The 12,817-nt window shown below is 34.9% G+C and overlaps 2 protein-coding genes across 10 annotated transcripts; both read right to left on the minus strand.

Annotated features, from left to right (window-relative positions):
- Nucleotides 1–876: 876 nt before the first annotated feature.
- On the minus strand, nt 877–7,737 carry LOC133700876 (pentatricopeptide repeat-containing protein At3g16610). Of its 8 annotated transcripts, XM_062124587.1 has the most exons (5): nt 5,102–7,737; nt 4,348–4,515; nt 1,416–2,528; nt 1,249–1,286; nt 877–1,090 (listed from the first exon to the last, which is right to left on the minus strand). In XM_062124587.1, the coding sequence occupies exon 1, from the start codon at nt 7,603–7,605 to the stop codon at nt 5,206–5,208; it is 2,400 nt and encodes a 799-aa protein (XP_061980571.1). In that variant the 5' UTR covers nt 7,606–7,737; the 3' UTR covers nt 877–1,090; nt 1,249–1,286; nt 1,416–2,528; nt 4,348–4,515; nt 5,102–5,205. The 8 variants fall into 8 exon arrangements, with proteins under 8 accessions (XP_061980571.1, XP_061980567.1, XP_061980566.1 ...); XM_062124583.1 differs by having other exon boundaries at nt 877–1,773; nt 2,217–2,528; XM_062124582.1 differs by having other exon boundaries at nt 877–1,773; nt 1,878–2,528.
- Nucleotides 7,738–9,772: 2,035 nt separating this feature from the next.
- Nucleotides 9,773–12,817, minus strand: LOC133702298 (uncharacterized). 2 transcript variants are annotated; one of them, XM_062126611.1, is made up of 3 exons: nt 12,665–12,817; nt 10,298–10,718; nt 9,773–10,010 (listed from the first exon to the last, which is right to left on the minus strand). In XM_062126611.1, the coding sequence occupies exons 2-3, from the start codon at nt 10,589–10,591 to the stop codon at nt 9,876–9,878; spliced, it is 429 nt and encodes a 142-aa protein (XP_061982595.1). In that variant the 5' UTR covers nt 10,592–10,718; nt 12,665–12,817; the 3' UTR covers nt 9,773–9,875. The 2 variants fall into 2 exon arrangements, with proteins under 2 accessions (XP_061982595.1, XP_061982594.1); XM_062126610.1 differs by lacking the exon at nt 12,665–12,817 and adding an exon at nt 11,310–12,644.

Below are 12,817 nucleotides of genomic sequence, written 5' to 3' on the forward strand. Positions count from 1 at the left end.
ACCTGATTAAACCAAGTTTTTAATGATTTTGTTAAGCTAGATTTAAATTTGATTGGCTCAAGGTAAGGTAAATCATTTTTGTTTTTATAGAAATAGTTAACTCGAATTTATTCTTCATGATACGGGTTGATTATAAGCGAGGGTCAATTAATTTTTTTTAAAAAATAATTAAAATAATAGTTTTTATATGTATGAAAAACTATTTTTTTAAAAAAGCTAATAAATTGAGGATTAAGATTTGTTTAGGGTAACTCGAGTTTTTGAGTCAACTTTTTTTTAAAATCCAGTTTAGAATTTAAAACAATATTACTCTACTCTACTTCCATAAAAAATTTAATCACAAAATCATTGTATTTAGCACCAACACAAAGCTGCCTCGCTACTTTACCACCTTGCAGTCCACAACTTTAAATTGGGGCTGTTGGGATATTTTTGGAAGGTAAAAAGGATTGTGGAGTTTTGTAGTTTCAAAAATTTTGTTTCTTTAAATTTATAGCATAAAGGAATTCAAATGGTTAAAATTATTTTTATTTGTGGATAGCTTGAATAATTAAAAAAATATAATTGAAGTAAATCATCTTATGATTTTGCTAAGTGTTTGTTTTTATTGTGGAAAAATATAATTACTATTTTTATTGAAAGTATAAAACCAAAATTATTAAACCTGATTTCATCCCATAAATGATTCAGTTTGATACCAAGGTTTTAGGTCATAGGTCAGGTCAACTTAAGTTAATTAAAACAATATCATTTTAATTTTTTTAAAAAATTAAAATGATGTTGTTTTAGAATTTCTTTTCAAAAATCAAACTAGTTTTGATCCGATTTCTACCATGTCACCAGTTAACTTAGCTAACCAATCAAGTTTAATAACCGTGAACAAAACTGATCTTTAGAACCCTTTACTTGGATATGAAAATGATATCAGTCATCTACAAGTGCAAAACATGTTGATTACTTGGAGAGACTCCTAATAGAAATACCTGCATCCTTACCATTTCTATCAGCTTCATCAATATTATCAGTAGTAGTTGTTGCAGCAGGTTCTCTGACAGAAATACTGTAGATTCAAAAGGAGAACCTACACAATCTTCACAACCACATACACATCAATGAATTTAGACAACAAAAAATCTGCATCTCCACCCCTAAGCCTCAAACTGCAAGATTTCTTTACAAGAGACAGAATTAGGAGGGAAAAAAAAAGATCAGTACTAATGTATAACTAATCATCATATAACATCGAACCTGTTGGATAAACTAAACGAGAAAAGGTGCTGGTGTCACTGCTTGGTTCATGCGAGAAAGAAATAGAAATGGTATCACTGTTTCTGAAACCATGAACAGCAATTGCATCATAGCAAAGCAGTGGAGATCAATAACAAGACAGAAGTACCTCTCCGGTAGACACTTACATGGGCACCAGTGGCTTCACAACCACTACAAGATCAAGGGAAATCGGAACAGGCATTTCTCAAGTAAAGATTTTCTTCAAAGTGGGTAAAATGGCATTTTGTTTCACACGGACAGGGAAAAAAAGGAATAGCTGCATTAACGTGAAAGAACACCTAGACATGAACTCATACAGGCCATATTGCAAAGATCATGATGAGTTGCATGAGAGAGACAGCCAGACAGCTCAGATTCTATCTTGTTCATCCATGATGTCAACCAACATCATCTTTCCGGACAGCAAAATTTACAGGAACATATATATGCATGTTGGCAGCAACTGTTCCTCTGAGTCTGTTCATGTTTTTTCATTTGCCAAATCTACATGAGTCAAACCATAGCATCAGCTTTAGTTATTGATTCACGTCAGTTTCATCTAAAGACTCAATCAAGCTCTATCTATGGAAAACATGGAGAAAGTTCACCTAGAAAGACTGCAAGTTCTACCAAACAAAAGGTCCAAGACCCTAGTTCCAGAAAGTTCATCCCGAAGATAATTCAGGGCAATAGCAGTCAATTGTTAGCTAATGATATGCCATTTGCAAACTGCACATGTAAGAGACTATAAAGTCACTTGTCAAAGAGATTCAAGCATCTTGATTAAGAGTTCCCCACATGGTGAAAGGGGTATTGATGTATAGTAGATGTGACAATGATACATATAGAACCTTAATTAAACTCATCAAATAAAAAAAGAAATTTGATTCAATGCAAAATATTGCAGATAAAAAAAAAAGTTTGAAATCCGTTACAGAGGAGAATACCTGGCATGCTAAAACACATAGCACAGAACAATACTTAATTTTATCCTTTTGAGCCTGACAATGCTGTATCTCATCCTCAGCCATACTCCTTGAAACAGTTGTTGAAAGCTTTATTACTAGTCTTGCACCATTTTTGTGACTTTTCACAGTTTCACTGAAATGCTGTGCCTGGACAATGTTCAGTGAACAGATAGAGACCTTTGAATTTGCTAAGATAACCATCATGCCCGACAAACACCCATGGTGGTGCTTCTTATGAATGCAACAGCTTTCCATGATTCTTTTTCCAGAGCCCTGGAACAGAATCTGTTGCTGCAGCATGGGGATACTATTTTTATCACATATTAAGGATTTATTTACATTAATTAAATAAATTATCATAGGTAATTTTGGTTATTCGGTGTTCTTTAGTTATTCTTCATTAGAAAAGATAAATAACACAAAATAGTTGAACTATAAACCAGATAAGATTATGAGAAAATAAGCAAAGTCTCATATGCCTTGTGTTTAACTTCGTTGGATTCATCAAATTAGTAGAAATGATTGACAACAGAAAATCTCTAACAAAACTAAATGCACATAATTGAAAAATAACTACTTTATCTCTTGACAAAACTAAATGCACATGATTGAAAAACAACTTTTTCATCTCTTGTATTTAAATCTTTATGGTGCTTTTGCTTGAAAAAAATGGAGCTTGCAACAAGCTGATTCATTAAAGGAGATAAATAGTGAAAGAAGTAACAAAAGTTTTGTGCCAGAAGCTTATTCCAGTAATACTAACCTATTTCTTTCTTCTGTTTATTTGTGAAACATCAATAAGGCAGGTTTTTTATCAAATAAATGGGGATGGTGAGATTCGAATTTATGACCGCTTGGTAATCAAGGCTCTGATACCATGTCAAAGAACCATCTCAACCCAATAGCTTAAGCTATTAGGTGAGATCTCAGGATATGATTTATATTATTCTCTAACACATCATCTTAAGTGAAAGCTTTTTGGGCTTGGAACTTGCACGAGTCTATTTTACCTTGTGCTTAATTTTTATCAAATAAATGGAGATAGTGAGATTCGAACTCGTGACCACTTGTTCATCAAGGCTCTGATACTATGTCAAAGAACCATCTCAACCCAATAGCTTAAGTTGTTAAGTGCGGCTCGAAGATATGATTTATATTATTCTCTAACACACCTCCTCAAGTGAAAGCCCTTTGGGCTTGAATCTTGCACATACCCACATTATCTTGTGTTTAATTTTTATCAAATAAATGGGGATGATGAGATTCGAACTTGTGGCTGCTTGGTCATCAAAGCTCTGATACCATTTCAAAAAATCATCTCAACCTAATAGCTTAAGCTTTTAAGTTGAGAAGGTTTTTTGACACTCTCCTATAGTTGAAGCAACCTAGAGATATACTAAAGAAATAGACGATTTGATTTTCAAAGATGGAAATATAAGAAATAGGAAAAAAACACAAAAAAAGGTATAGGAATGTAACTGTGCCATGAAATACTCGCAACATTATGATGCTTTCAATGATATAACATGATTATGAATTTCCATAAATAGATTGAAAATCCAGACGAACTTCGGTCAGGATCATGCAGGTAGATTAATAATTCTACCAAATCTGTTTTCAATGTTCATTTGTTTTTTCTCCAAGTAATTCTTGTCAAGAGATATATGCTATCCTGTTACCTGCAAATAGACATAAGGGCAGGACCTAAGGGACAAAAGTCATTCATCTAGTAAGCTGTTGTAGCTTGTGCACTATGGAAGAAAGTCGAGGATCTAAGCAGATATCAAAGCCAAAATGAGCCATTTATTATGAAAGCTTTGGTGTTTGATTGGAATACTGAATCATCGTTCTCTTCTTTAAAATTTAACAAGCAGAATAGCAATATGCTTCAACAAAACATGATACTTGGACAATAGCGAAGTTTCATGTGCAGCTTATTCACTGAAAACTTGATAAGGTAATGATTTAGAAGGGATCTTATGTGTGGCATATAATTTGTGGGTTGAAAATTTCTAACACTGGAAATTCTTGTTATGATTCAAGCAGAGGAAATAGAGCAAAGTATTTCTAACTGATAGAGCATCTTATCCTATATTAAAGAAGAATTTACCACTTTTGGAAATTCAAGTGCAGGTCCATGGTTCTCAAAAAAATCAAAAGGTCTTGTTCATCTAGGAATAATTGTCCGGTTTAGATATCTTGGTTTAGGGTTCTCTGGCTCTGAGTTACCAGTGATTTTTTAATAAAACAATGGCAGACTTGTAACCTCAGCATGTTCCTGCAAAACAGTAGTATCTTGCTAGTGTTCAGATTTATTATGAGGTCTAGCTTCGATTTCGAGTATTGGTTCATTTTATATTAGATTCTATAGTTTTTAGTCTATAACAAGTCCTTCCTGTTTAGTTGCTCTCCACTTATAACAGTCTATTTAGAAGTCCTAGTCTAAGTGTTTCCAGAAGTCCTAATCCATATGATGCCTGATGATATTTATATACATGAGATATAGTATAAAACTGTGATCCGATATTTTGGTTTCTGTGGTTTCTTTTTCTATTTTCTTCTCTTTCGCCTCCTCTTTCCCTATACCTAGACTGCCTCAGGCTACTGCTCACAACCAATTTTAAACTCCAAACCAGCCCTTTATCCTCATATAAACCATCTAAATATCAATATGAATCTCTTCTAAAACAAAACCCTAGTGAATCCAATTTCATGTACATCAGACTCTAATCCTGATTCTCAACTGAAACATGATTAAAAACACCCAATATTCTCCAAGTTGTCTGCATCACTAAGCTAGTAAGTTATCCATATAAATCAAGGGAAGCTGGGAACAAGATGCTAAACTACAAGTAAATGTTTACCTGCTGCATAACTGTCATCACATAGCCGGTAAGGGAAAAGCAGATTCTGTAGGCTTTTAACTGTAGATGCGCTATTGGGACCTGTAAAACCTCCATCCTTACCGTTACCAGAAATCTCCACAATTGCAAATTCCATCCTTGAAATGATGAAATCGACTTGCATCTCTTACTGTTATGTCTCTCTTAGTTACCAAAGAAATAAATTTAATAGCAGTGTGGCAATCTCCACAAACTCGCAAATTCTTAGTTACTAAGATGGGCTTGTCGGGGTTCAAACTAAGAATTCCAAATGCAATAGCTAGTTTCTCGCTATGATAAAGAAGGACTCGTTCCTTCTCCTCTTCCTCGACGTCTTGGAAGACATAGCTAGATTCTGCTTGGTAACCCAACCTTTTCATCTCCACCAGTAGTTCATCAAGTTTGTTGCTTATTTGTGCCAGCTGTGGGTGGGACCTATATCCACCACCAACAAAGGTATGGACAACCCCACTTATCTCAATCCAGCTGCATCCAGGACTTTTCTCAAAACCCTGTTCCTTCTGTGTGATCCTAACCTGTGCTGCATCGTCCCATCTCCCAACAGCACTATACAAATTGGATAGGAGAACAAAGTTCCCAGTACTTTCAGGTCCTAGCTTCTGAATTTTCTTTGATACTCCTTCCCCTAGTTCAACATTCTTATAGACTCGACAAGCAGAAAGCAGGGCACCCCATACACGAATATCAGGCTCAAGTGGCATCTTTTCAATGAAACTGTGCACCTCTTTGAAAAGCCCAGCCCTGCTTAGAAGATCAACCATGCATGCATAATGCTCCATTCTAGGGATGATTCCAAAATCTTGAGTCATGGCATTAAACCAGTAGTTGCCTTCTGCAACAAGTCCCGAATGGCTGCAAGCAGATATGAGACAGATGAAAGTCACATCATCTGGTTTTAAACCATCAGACTGCATGTTGTCAAACAACAATAGTGCTTCCAATCCAATCCCATGAATACCATAAGCAATTATCATGGTATTCCATGACACAATACCCCGCTTATGCATCCTATCAAAAACTTTCCTAGCAGTGTCAATCTTCCCACATTTTGCGTACATATCAATAAGAGCATTACAAATCATGGTATCAGCTGTAAATCCACAAACGATTGCATAGCAATGGCTGCAAGACCCATAATGTAAAGCAGCCAAATGAGCACAAGCTGGCAGAACACTAGCCACGGTTGCCTTTTCTGGAATTATCCCAGACAACTGCATCTTGAGGAACATGCGCAAACCCTCTTCAGAATTACCATTTTGAACATAGCCTGAAATGATAGCAGTGAACGAAACTGCATCTCTTAAATCCATTTCATTAAAAAACCTCATTGCACCATTGATAATCCCACACTTGGCATACATTGAAAGTAAAGTATTTCCAACTATCAAATCCAAAACAAATCCTGACTTTATCGCGTAACAATGCAAGCAACTTCCCATGCTTAAATCAGTTAAATTTGCACAAACTCGAATAACAGTGGCAAGAGTTACCGCTGACAGAACAATTCCATCATCCTTGAGCATCAACAACTGACAAAATAGTTCCAATGCCTCCCTCATAAAATCACATAAAACATATGCACCGACCATAGCACTCCAAGTCACCTCATTCTTGACAATACCCATCATGTCAAAAATTCTCCTGGCATAATCTATGCACTGACATTTCCCGTAAACATCCAAAATCCCAGTTCCTACCACCACATCGCCAACGAAGCCCCTCCTAACACAAAACCCATGAATTTCCTTTCCATGTCTCAATGAATTCACTTGAGCGACAGCAGGAAGGACACCAACAATTGTTGATGAATTAGGACTCACATCATTTTGCATTTGAACAAGCAGTCGTGCGACCTCATCATAGGAAACCTCATGTAAAGAAAACCCTGAAATCATCGAATTCCACGCAACAACATCCCTTTTATGCATTTTATCAAACACTTCTTTTGCATCATCCAAACACCCACATTTGGCATAAAAATCAACCAAAGCGGTGGAAACATAGACATTAGATTCAAGACGAAGTCTTTTGATGTCACAATGAATCTCTCTTCCTTCACTCGCTTCTTTTAGAGCCGAACACGCTTTGAGAACAAAAGGGAAGGTGAACCTGTTGGGTGTGATACCATAACCCAACATTTTATAGTACAAATCAATGGCTTCTTCATAGGGACCATTCCAAGCATAAGCTCTTATCAATAAATTCCATAAAACAATATTTTTGGGTCTATGGGGCATTTTATCAAACACATGGCGTGCAATTTTGAGTTCACTGCAAGCTATATATAAATCAACGAGTTTTTCGAATGGCACATCAAAATTTGTAAGATTGGTTTCGTGGGTTCTGTGTAGGCATTTGAGCAGATGCTGATGGATCAGCTTGCCTCGAAACAGAGATTTTGATTGAATGCAAGATTCCAGGAGGACTGTGCAATATTCAAGGCTTAGGCGCGTTCTCAGTTGCATGTCCTTTCCTTTCTCTCTTTTGCGCCAATACAAAATTCACAGATTTTAAGATTTGAATTAATTGTACGTTTTAATCCCTCGATTATATATATATTTCGAATTTTTCCCTCAACTAGGAAATTCTTTTGATCCGATCCCTCAGTTTAGTTATTGACCCCATGAAGATCTTAAAATTGCACCTCCTTCCATGCTTCTTTTAAGTTTTGAATTTTGAGGGCATGGCCATTAAAAATGAAAAAACATGTATCATATGGAAAAACTTCTTAGGATAAGAGGAGTGATAATTTTATGATTTTTTTTTGTAGTTTTAATCGTGAATAATTTATTTTTAAATTAAAATGGCTTATTTATTCTCAATATATAAAAATCAAGTTGAGAAATATATGGAAAGAGTTGGTCTGAAAATGAAAAACATCTTCAATATCACTATATATTATATTAGGAATTTTTGGGATAATTCTGTTGATCTTAGATGAATGAAATTGGAATAAAATAATGTATGGTGTGAGGGAAATATAATTAAAAATATATAATCATGAATGAAAAAAGGGATAAAAAAAAGTTTGGTGTGTGAAATTACCAACTAGTTTTAGCCTAAAAAACAAGTTATGCTAGTAGTTTAATTCTATTAAAGAAGGGCGAGAGATAGATACAACGAGAAAAAATAAAAATGAATAATAAAATAATTTTTAAAAAGAAAAAAAGATGTTTTTATTATTTTTTATGAATTTAAACACAATTAAATACTATTAATAAGCACTAGATTCTCTTTCGATAAGGTTGAAATGCTAACAAATATTTATTATTGAATTTACTTGAAACAAGAGTATAGACATAATTTTGAGCAATTTAAATTAAATAAGCACACGTATATAAATATATAATTTTATTAAATATATGATTGGGTATAATATCTATTTAAAGTATTCTTTCAAACATAGTTTTAAACCCGATCTAGTGGTCAGTTCGGTCCAAGGTCCGAGTTCTGGGTTTTGACTGGTTGTTCAGGTCAATTCTTTTTTTAAAAAAATCAAAACGACGTTGTTTTAGTATAAAAAAACAAAAATCAACAGGTTGCAACTGAGTTTTTGACTGAGTCAACCGGGTCAACTCGAGTTTTTCTTTCCCTATTTTTTCTTAAACTCGGTCCGGTTCCAGCCCCGGGTCGACCTGTCGGGTTGAGTCGAGTTTCAAAACTATGCTTTCAAAAGAATAAAACAATCCTTTGATTCTTCATTTAGATTTGATATATGATAACCTGATTTATTTTATAAATCAAGTCAAGATTTGTGCTTTGCAAGAAAGCAAATTTAAGCATGTATTGCGAAGCAAGATTTGATGTTTTGAAAAGTACCTTTGATTTGTCTTCAAAGTATTGTTGAAGAACTCTTATGCAGTAGCGTTTATGCTTGATTTAAAAGAGCTTCGTTCTTTGTAGATTTCAAGCGTAAATGAATGAGACTTGAGAATTTTTTAGAGAGCTTCCTTGCTTGAAGAGTTTATTTTGAAGAAAATTTGTATCTCCAAGAATTTCTTGTTTCTCTTTTCTAGGTTGAAGCTTTCTATTTATAGAAATTTGTAGAGGCTCTTAGGTGTTTTTTCAATGCTACATGACATGATTTTATTGATTGATTTTTATTAATGAGATCTTGCATTTATGACAAGATATTTTTAATATCTCATCCCAAGTGTCAACCTTTCATTAGTTAAAAAATATATAAAGGTTTATTTATTTTTCATGTTATTAATTTTAATTTTATTTTATTCTCTGAAAATAAAATTAAAATAACACAATAAAATTTTATTTGGTAATAAGTTTTTGTTTCTACAAAGAGTACTCATTTTATTTTGGAAACATCCGGTGCTAAAGTCACTGAATGAGGGAGTCTTCAATCCCTAAAACAAAACTTCATCTAATGGGTTACGGGCATGCATTTTTCGGAGGTTTTTATTGTATCAATCTACCATGGTGTAATTCTTGCTGTGATGTAAGAATTGGCTGTTACTGCTTGATCACTGTAGATTTTTCTTTGAATTGCCCCCTCAAAGTAGCTTGGTTGGTAGAAAAGGGTCTCTTTCTTTTTTGATTTGTCAAGAGTGGTCAAATTCTCAAGTAATTGCCAGATTTTCATCAACTAATCCAATCTGGTAACAAAAGCCAAAGAAATGAGTACTGCATAATTGTGATGAACCATTTTTATACTGGATTAGATACATAGTATAACAAAACATCTTCTACATGATCCAATGCAAGCATTACACCATGTTTTTCAAGTAATTTGCTCATGGGCAGGCCAATTTATCTTTTCTCTTGGACAAGGTAGAGGTGCTGGCTGGGCAATAAATGTAGGGTGTTGCTGTCCAGGCATCACCACTGAAAAATCTGATGCATAAGCTGCTGGAACCTGTTACCAAGCCAAGAACTTATTGTCATCAATCCGTAGAAGCATACAACTAGCTCTTACACATGCCACAGAAAAATACCCTGTAATTGCTTCTCTTTTTGGTCAAAAATTTAGAATGTATAGTACATTATAACTTCAATGCTTCAAAAAACAGTATCTATTTTGTGTCTCGGGATATGGAGAAACCGAAGCTGCGTTTAGCTTGAAAAGGCATAAAAATTTGATGTTTTTTCAAGCTGAATATAGTTTGAAATGCGGCATTACCACGTAGACAAACGGGCACTTACTGTTTGTGGATTTCTGAGTTTGTGTAGTGCTCTTGATTCCGCAGAACCATTGGTGACTTCCTGAGGTGAGGAAAAAGGAGGAGTGGGCCGAAAGAGATGTTCAAAGATGGCCATTATCAGAAACATTGATACCAAGATTGCTGTTGCAACAAAACCAAAAGAAATCGCATTCATGGATGTCCCAAAACTTTTCCATGGAGCTTCCCTGTCAATAACTCCTGTTTGAGATGGTGCAGGGTCTGAACTTGTGTATATGTTCCATGGCTTTGATCTTTCAGAACCTAGTTCGTTCATAGTCTTCTGAAGGGAGATTGCGGGTAGTAACAACTCTGAAAATTATCAAATAAATGTAGACTTAAAGCTTATTCAGACAGATTCAATTGTTGTTTCCTGTCTTTGGTCTTGCAGCCCGTCATTATACCTGAGAAAGAAAATTTGTAAAAGAAAAAATAAATTAATACTCTGTATTTGGAACAGAAGAGAGAGAGACAATTGGGACGGAGGAGATGTATTTTCTATTTTGAAATGATAAAAATTCACTTCAAAATCATTTTAGAAACAAATTTATTTCTATGTCTTTGTCTCCATTCCTTCAACCAAATACGTTCCCGTTCTTTGTATTTCTATCTCTTTCATCTTCGAACAGTAACCAAACGCAAACAAGGATAACAAAAGCTCAACACACGCTAAGACTTGCAATGCGAAGAATGCCTGCCTATTGACTTCCATCAGCACACAGAAATTATAATTTGCCACAAAATAGTTGCATTCTATGAACAAAAGACTACAGAGATAAAGATTAAACTCAGAAGACATGGTGAAAGTGATGCCACTTGTGAATTGTGATACATTAGATGTGATGTCAAAGCTGCAAAATGGAAATGGCCATTTAAATACCATTAATTTCTAGCAAAAAAGCAACAACAACAAAAAAAAAACACCAGAAAATATAATTCTGATCAAAGAAGCTCACGCTAGAAAAATCAATGACAAGGGGACAGAATTTTCATACTTGAAGACAATCAAGAGAGGGTGATGATGGGGAAGCAAACTGTGCAGATCTTCTGTGGATGCTCTTCTAGTGGTGTGGCGAAACAGGTGCGATGCTAATCTGCTACACTACTGTGATAATAGCTACAAAAAGTGTAGCCTGCGAGGAGTTGGAAGGCATTTGGGTTGGGTCCTGAGATGTAGGAGCATGCATTATCTAAGTCTTGAGGTCCTATAGGGTAGAAGGTGCCATGGAAAAACAAGACACCCACTCTTCTTAGAGAATAATTCAAGTCATTGTTGCTGCTGAGCCCAAGTAGCTTTATACTCCAATAGAAAATGTAAAGACAAAGTTATATCAGATACAGTTTTTTATGTTCATGATCTTGATGTCTTGCCTAACTTATTGAATACTATACCTTGTCTCAAGAAGCATACTGAGAAATCAAAAGCATGGGCCTTCATGTCTGGAGAGCCAAAAACAAGTGTGGTCTATTGGTGCCTTTAAAAAGTTGTCTCCTTTTGAGTGCTTAATTACATTACATTAACCTTAACCCCACAATTAACCTACCTTCAAAGTGATTAAGTTTGGCTCGCATGTTAACCTGATGACCTGTCGATCTAAGAACCGAGTTGATTTTCAAATTATACTGAGTGGTAGTTAATCCGGTCAAACCCAATCGGCCTAATATATAAAAACCCGGTTTGATTTAAAAAAAATCAAAACGATACTGATTTGAATTAACAAGGTTAACCTGGTTAATTCATGACCCGACCGAGTTTAATAACTTTATCTATGTTCAACCTGTAACTCTGATTATTGATGAGGCCGGCTGGAATTTATGATTCATCAACTTCTAAATATATAATTAGGAACTAACAAATAATCATAACCACCAAGTGACTAACTAACAAATGATTCTTCACATGATGGATGATTATACCCATCATCAAGAACAATGCTGTTTTAAGAAAAAACACAGAGGTTAGTGCTAATGGAAATTCGACTATTGCCTTCTGGATTAAAGTTCTTAAAGCTCATCTTGATGGGATTAATGCCTAGGTGCCTAGCTCAAATCCAACGTGTAAGTATTGAGATGTAATCATGGGAAAGGCAAAGCAATATCTCACATAATCTCCCTTTAAATAAAAGAAAGAAAAAGCTGCTGGGACATACACAAATAGGTTAAGTTAACTAAAGGCTGCTGCTGCTGCAAGCTACATGTATAATTTAATTTGAAAAAAAAAAAAAAAAGCTTTGCTATTGAGCAAGGGCACGTGAACTAAGGCCAAGCATAAGATCAAGAACTTAAAGCAAGAGGGAAGATAAATTAAGAGGGAAAGACAGAGAGAGAATCAATGTTTCTGAGATCTTACAACTATGCAGTACCATACTGCCATGATTTGAGAGAAGAAAGACATGGCTGTGTGGCCAAAAGAATAAATCTTGAAAAGATTGATGATCTCCACCACATTTGCTTCTCGCATTGCCATCAATAAAAAATGAAATGAAATTGAACAACCTGTAGA

This window comes from Populus nigra, chromosome 8 (assembly GCF_951802175.1).
Source record: "Populus nigra chromosome 8, ddPopNigr1.1, whole genome shotgun sequence".
Lineage (NCBI taxonomy): Eukaryota > Viridiplantae > Streptophyta > Magnoliopsida > Malpighiales > Salicaceae > Populus > Populus nigra.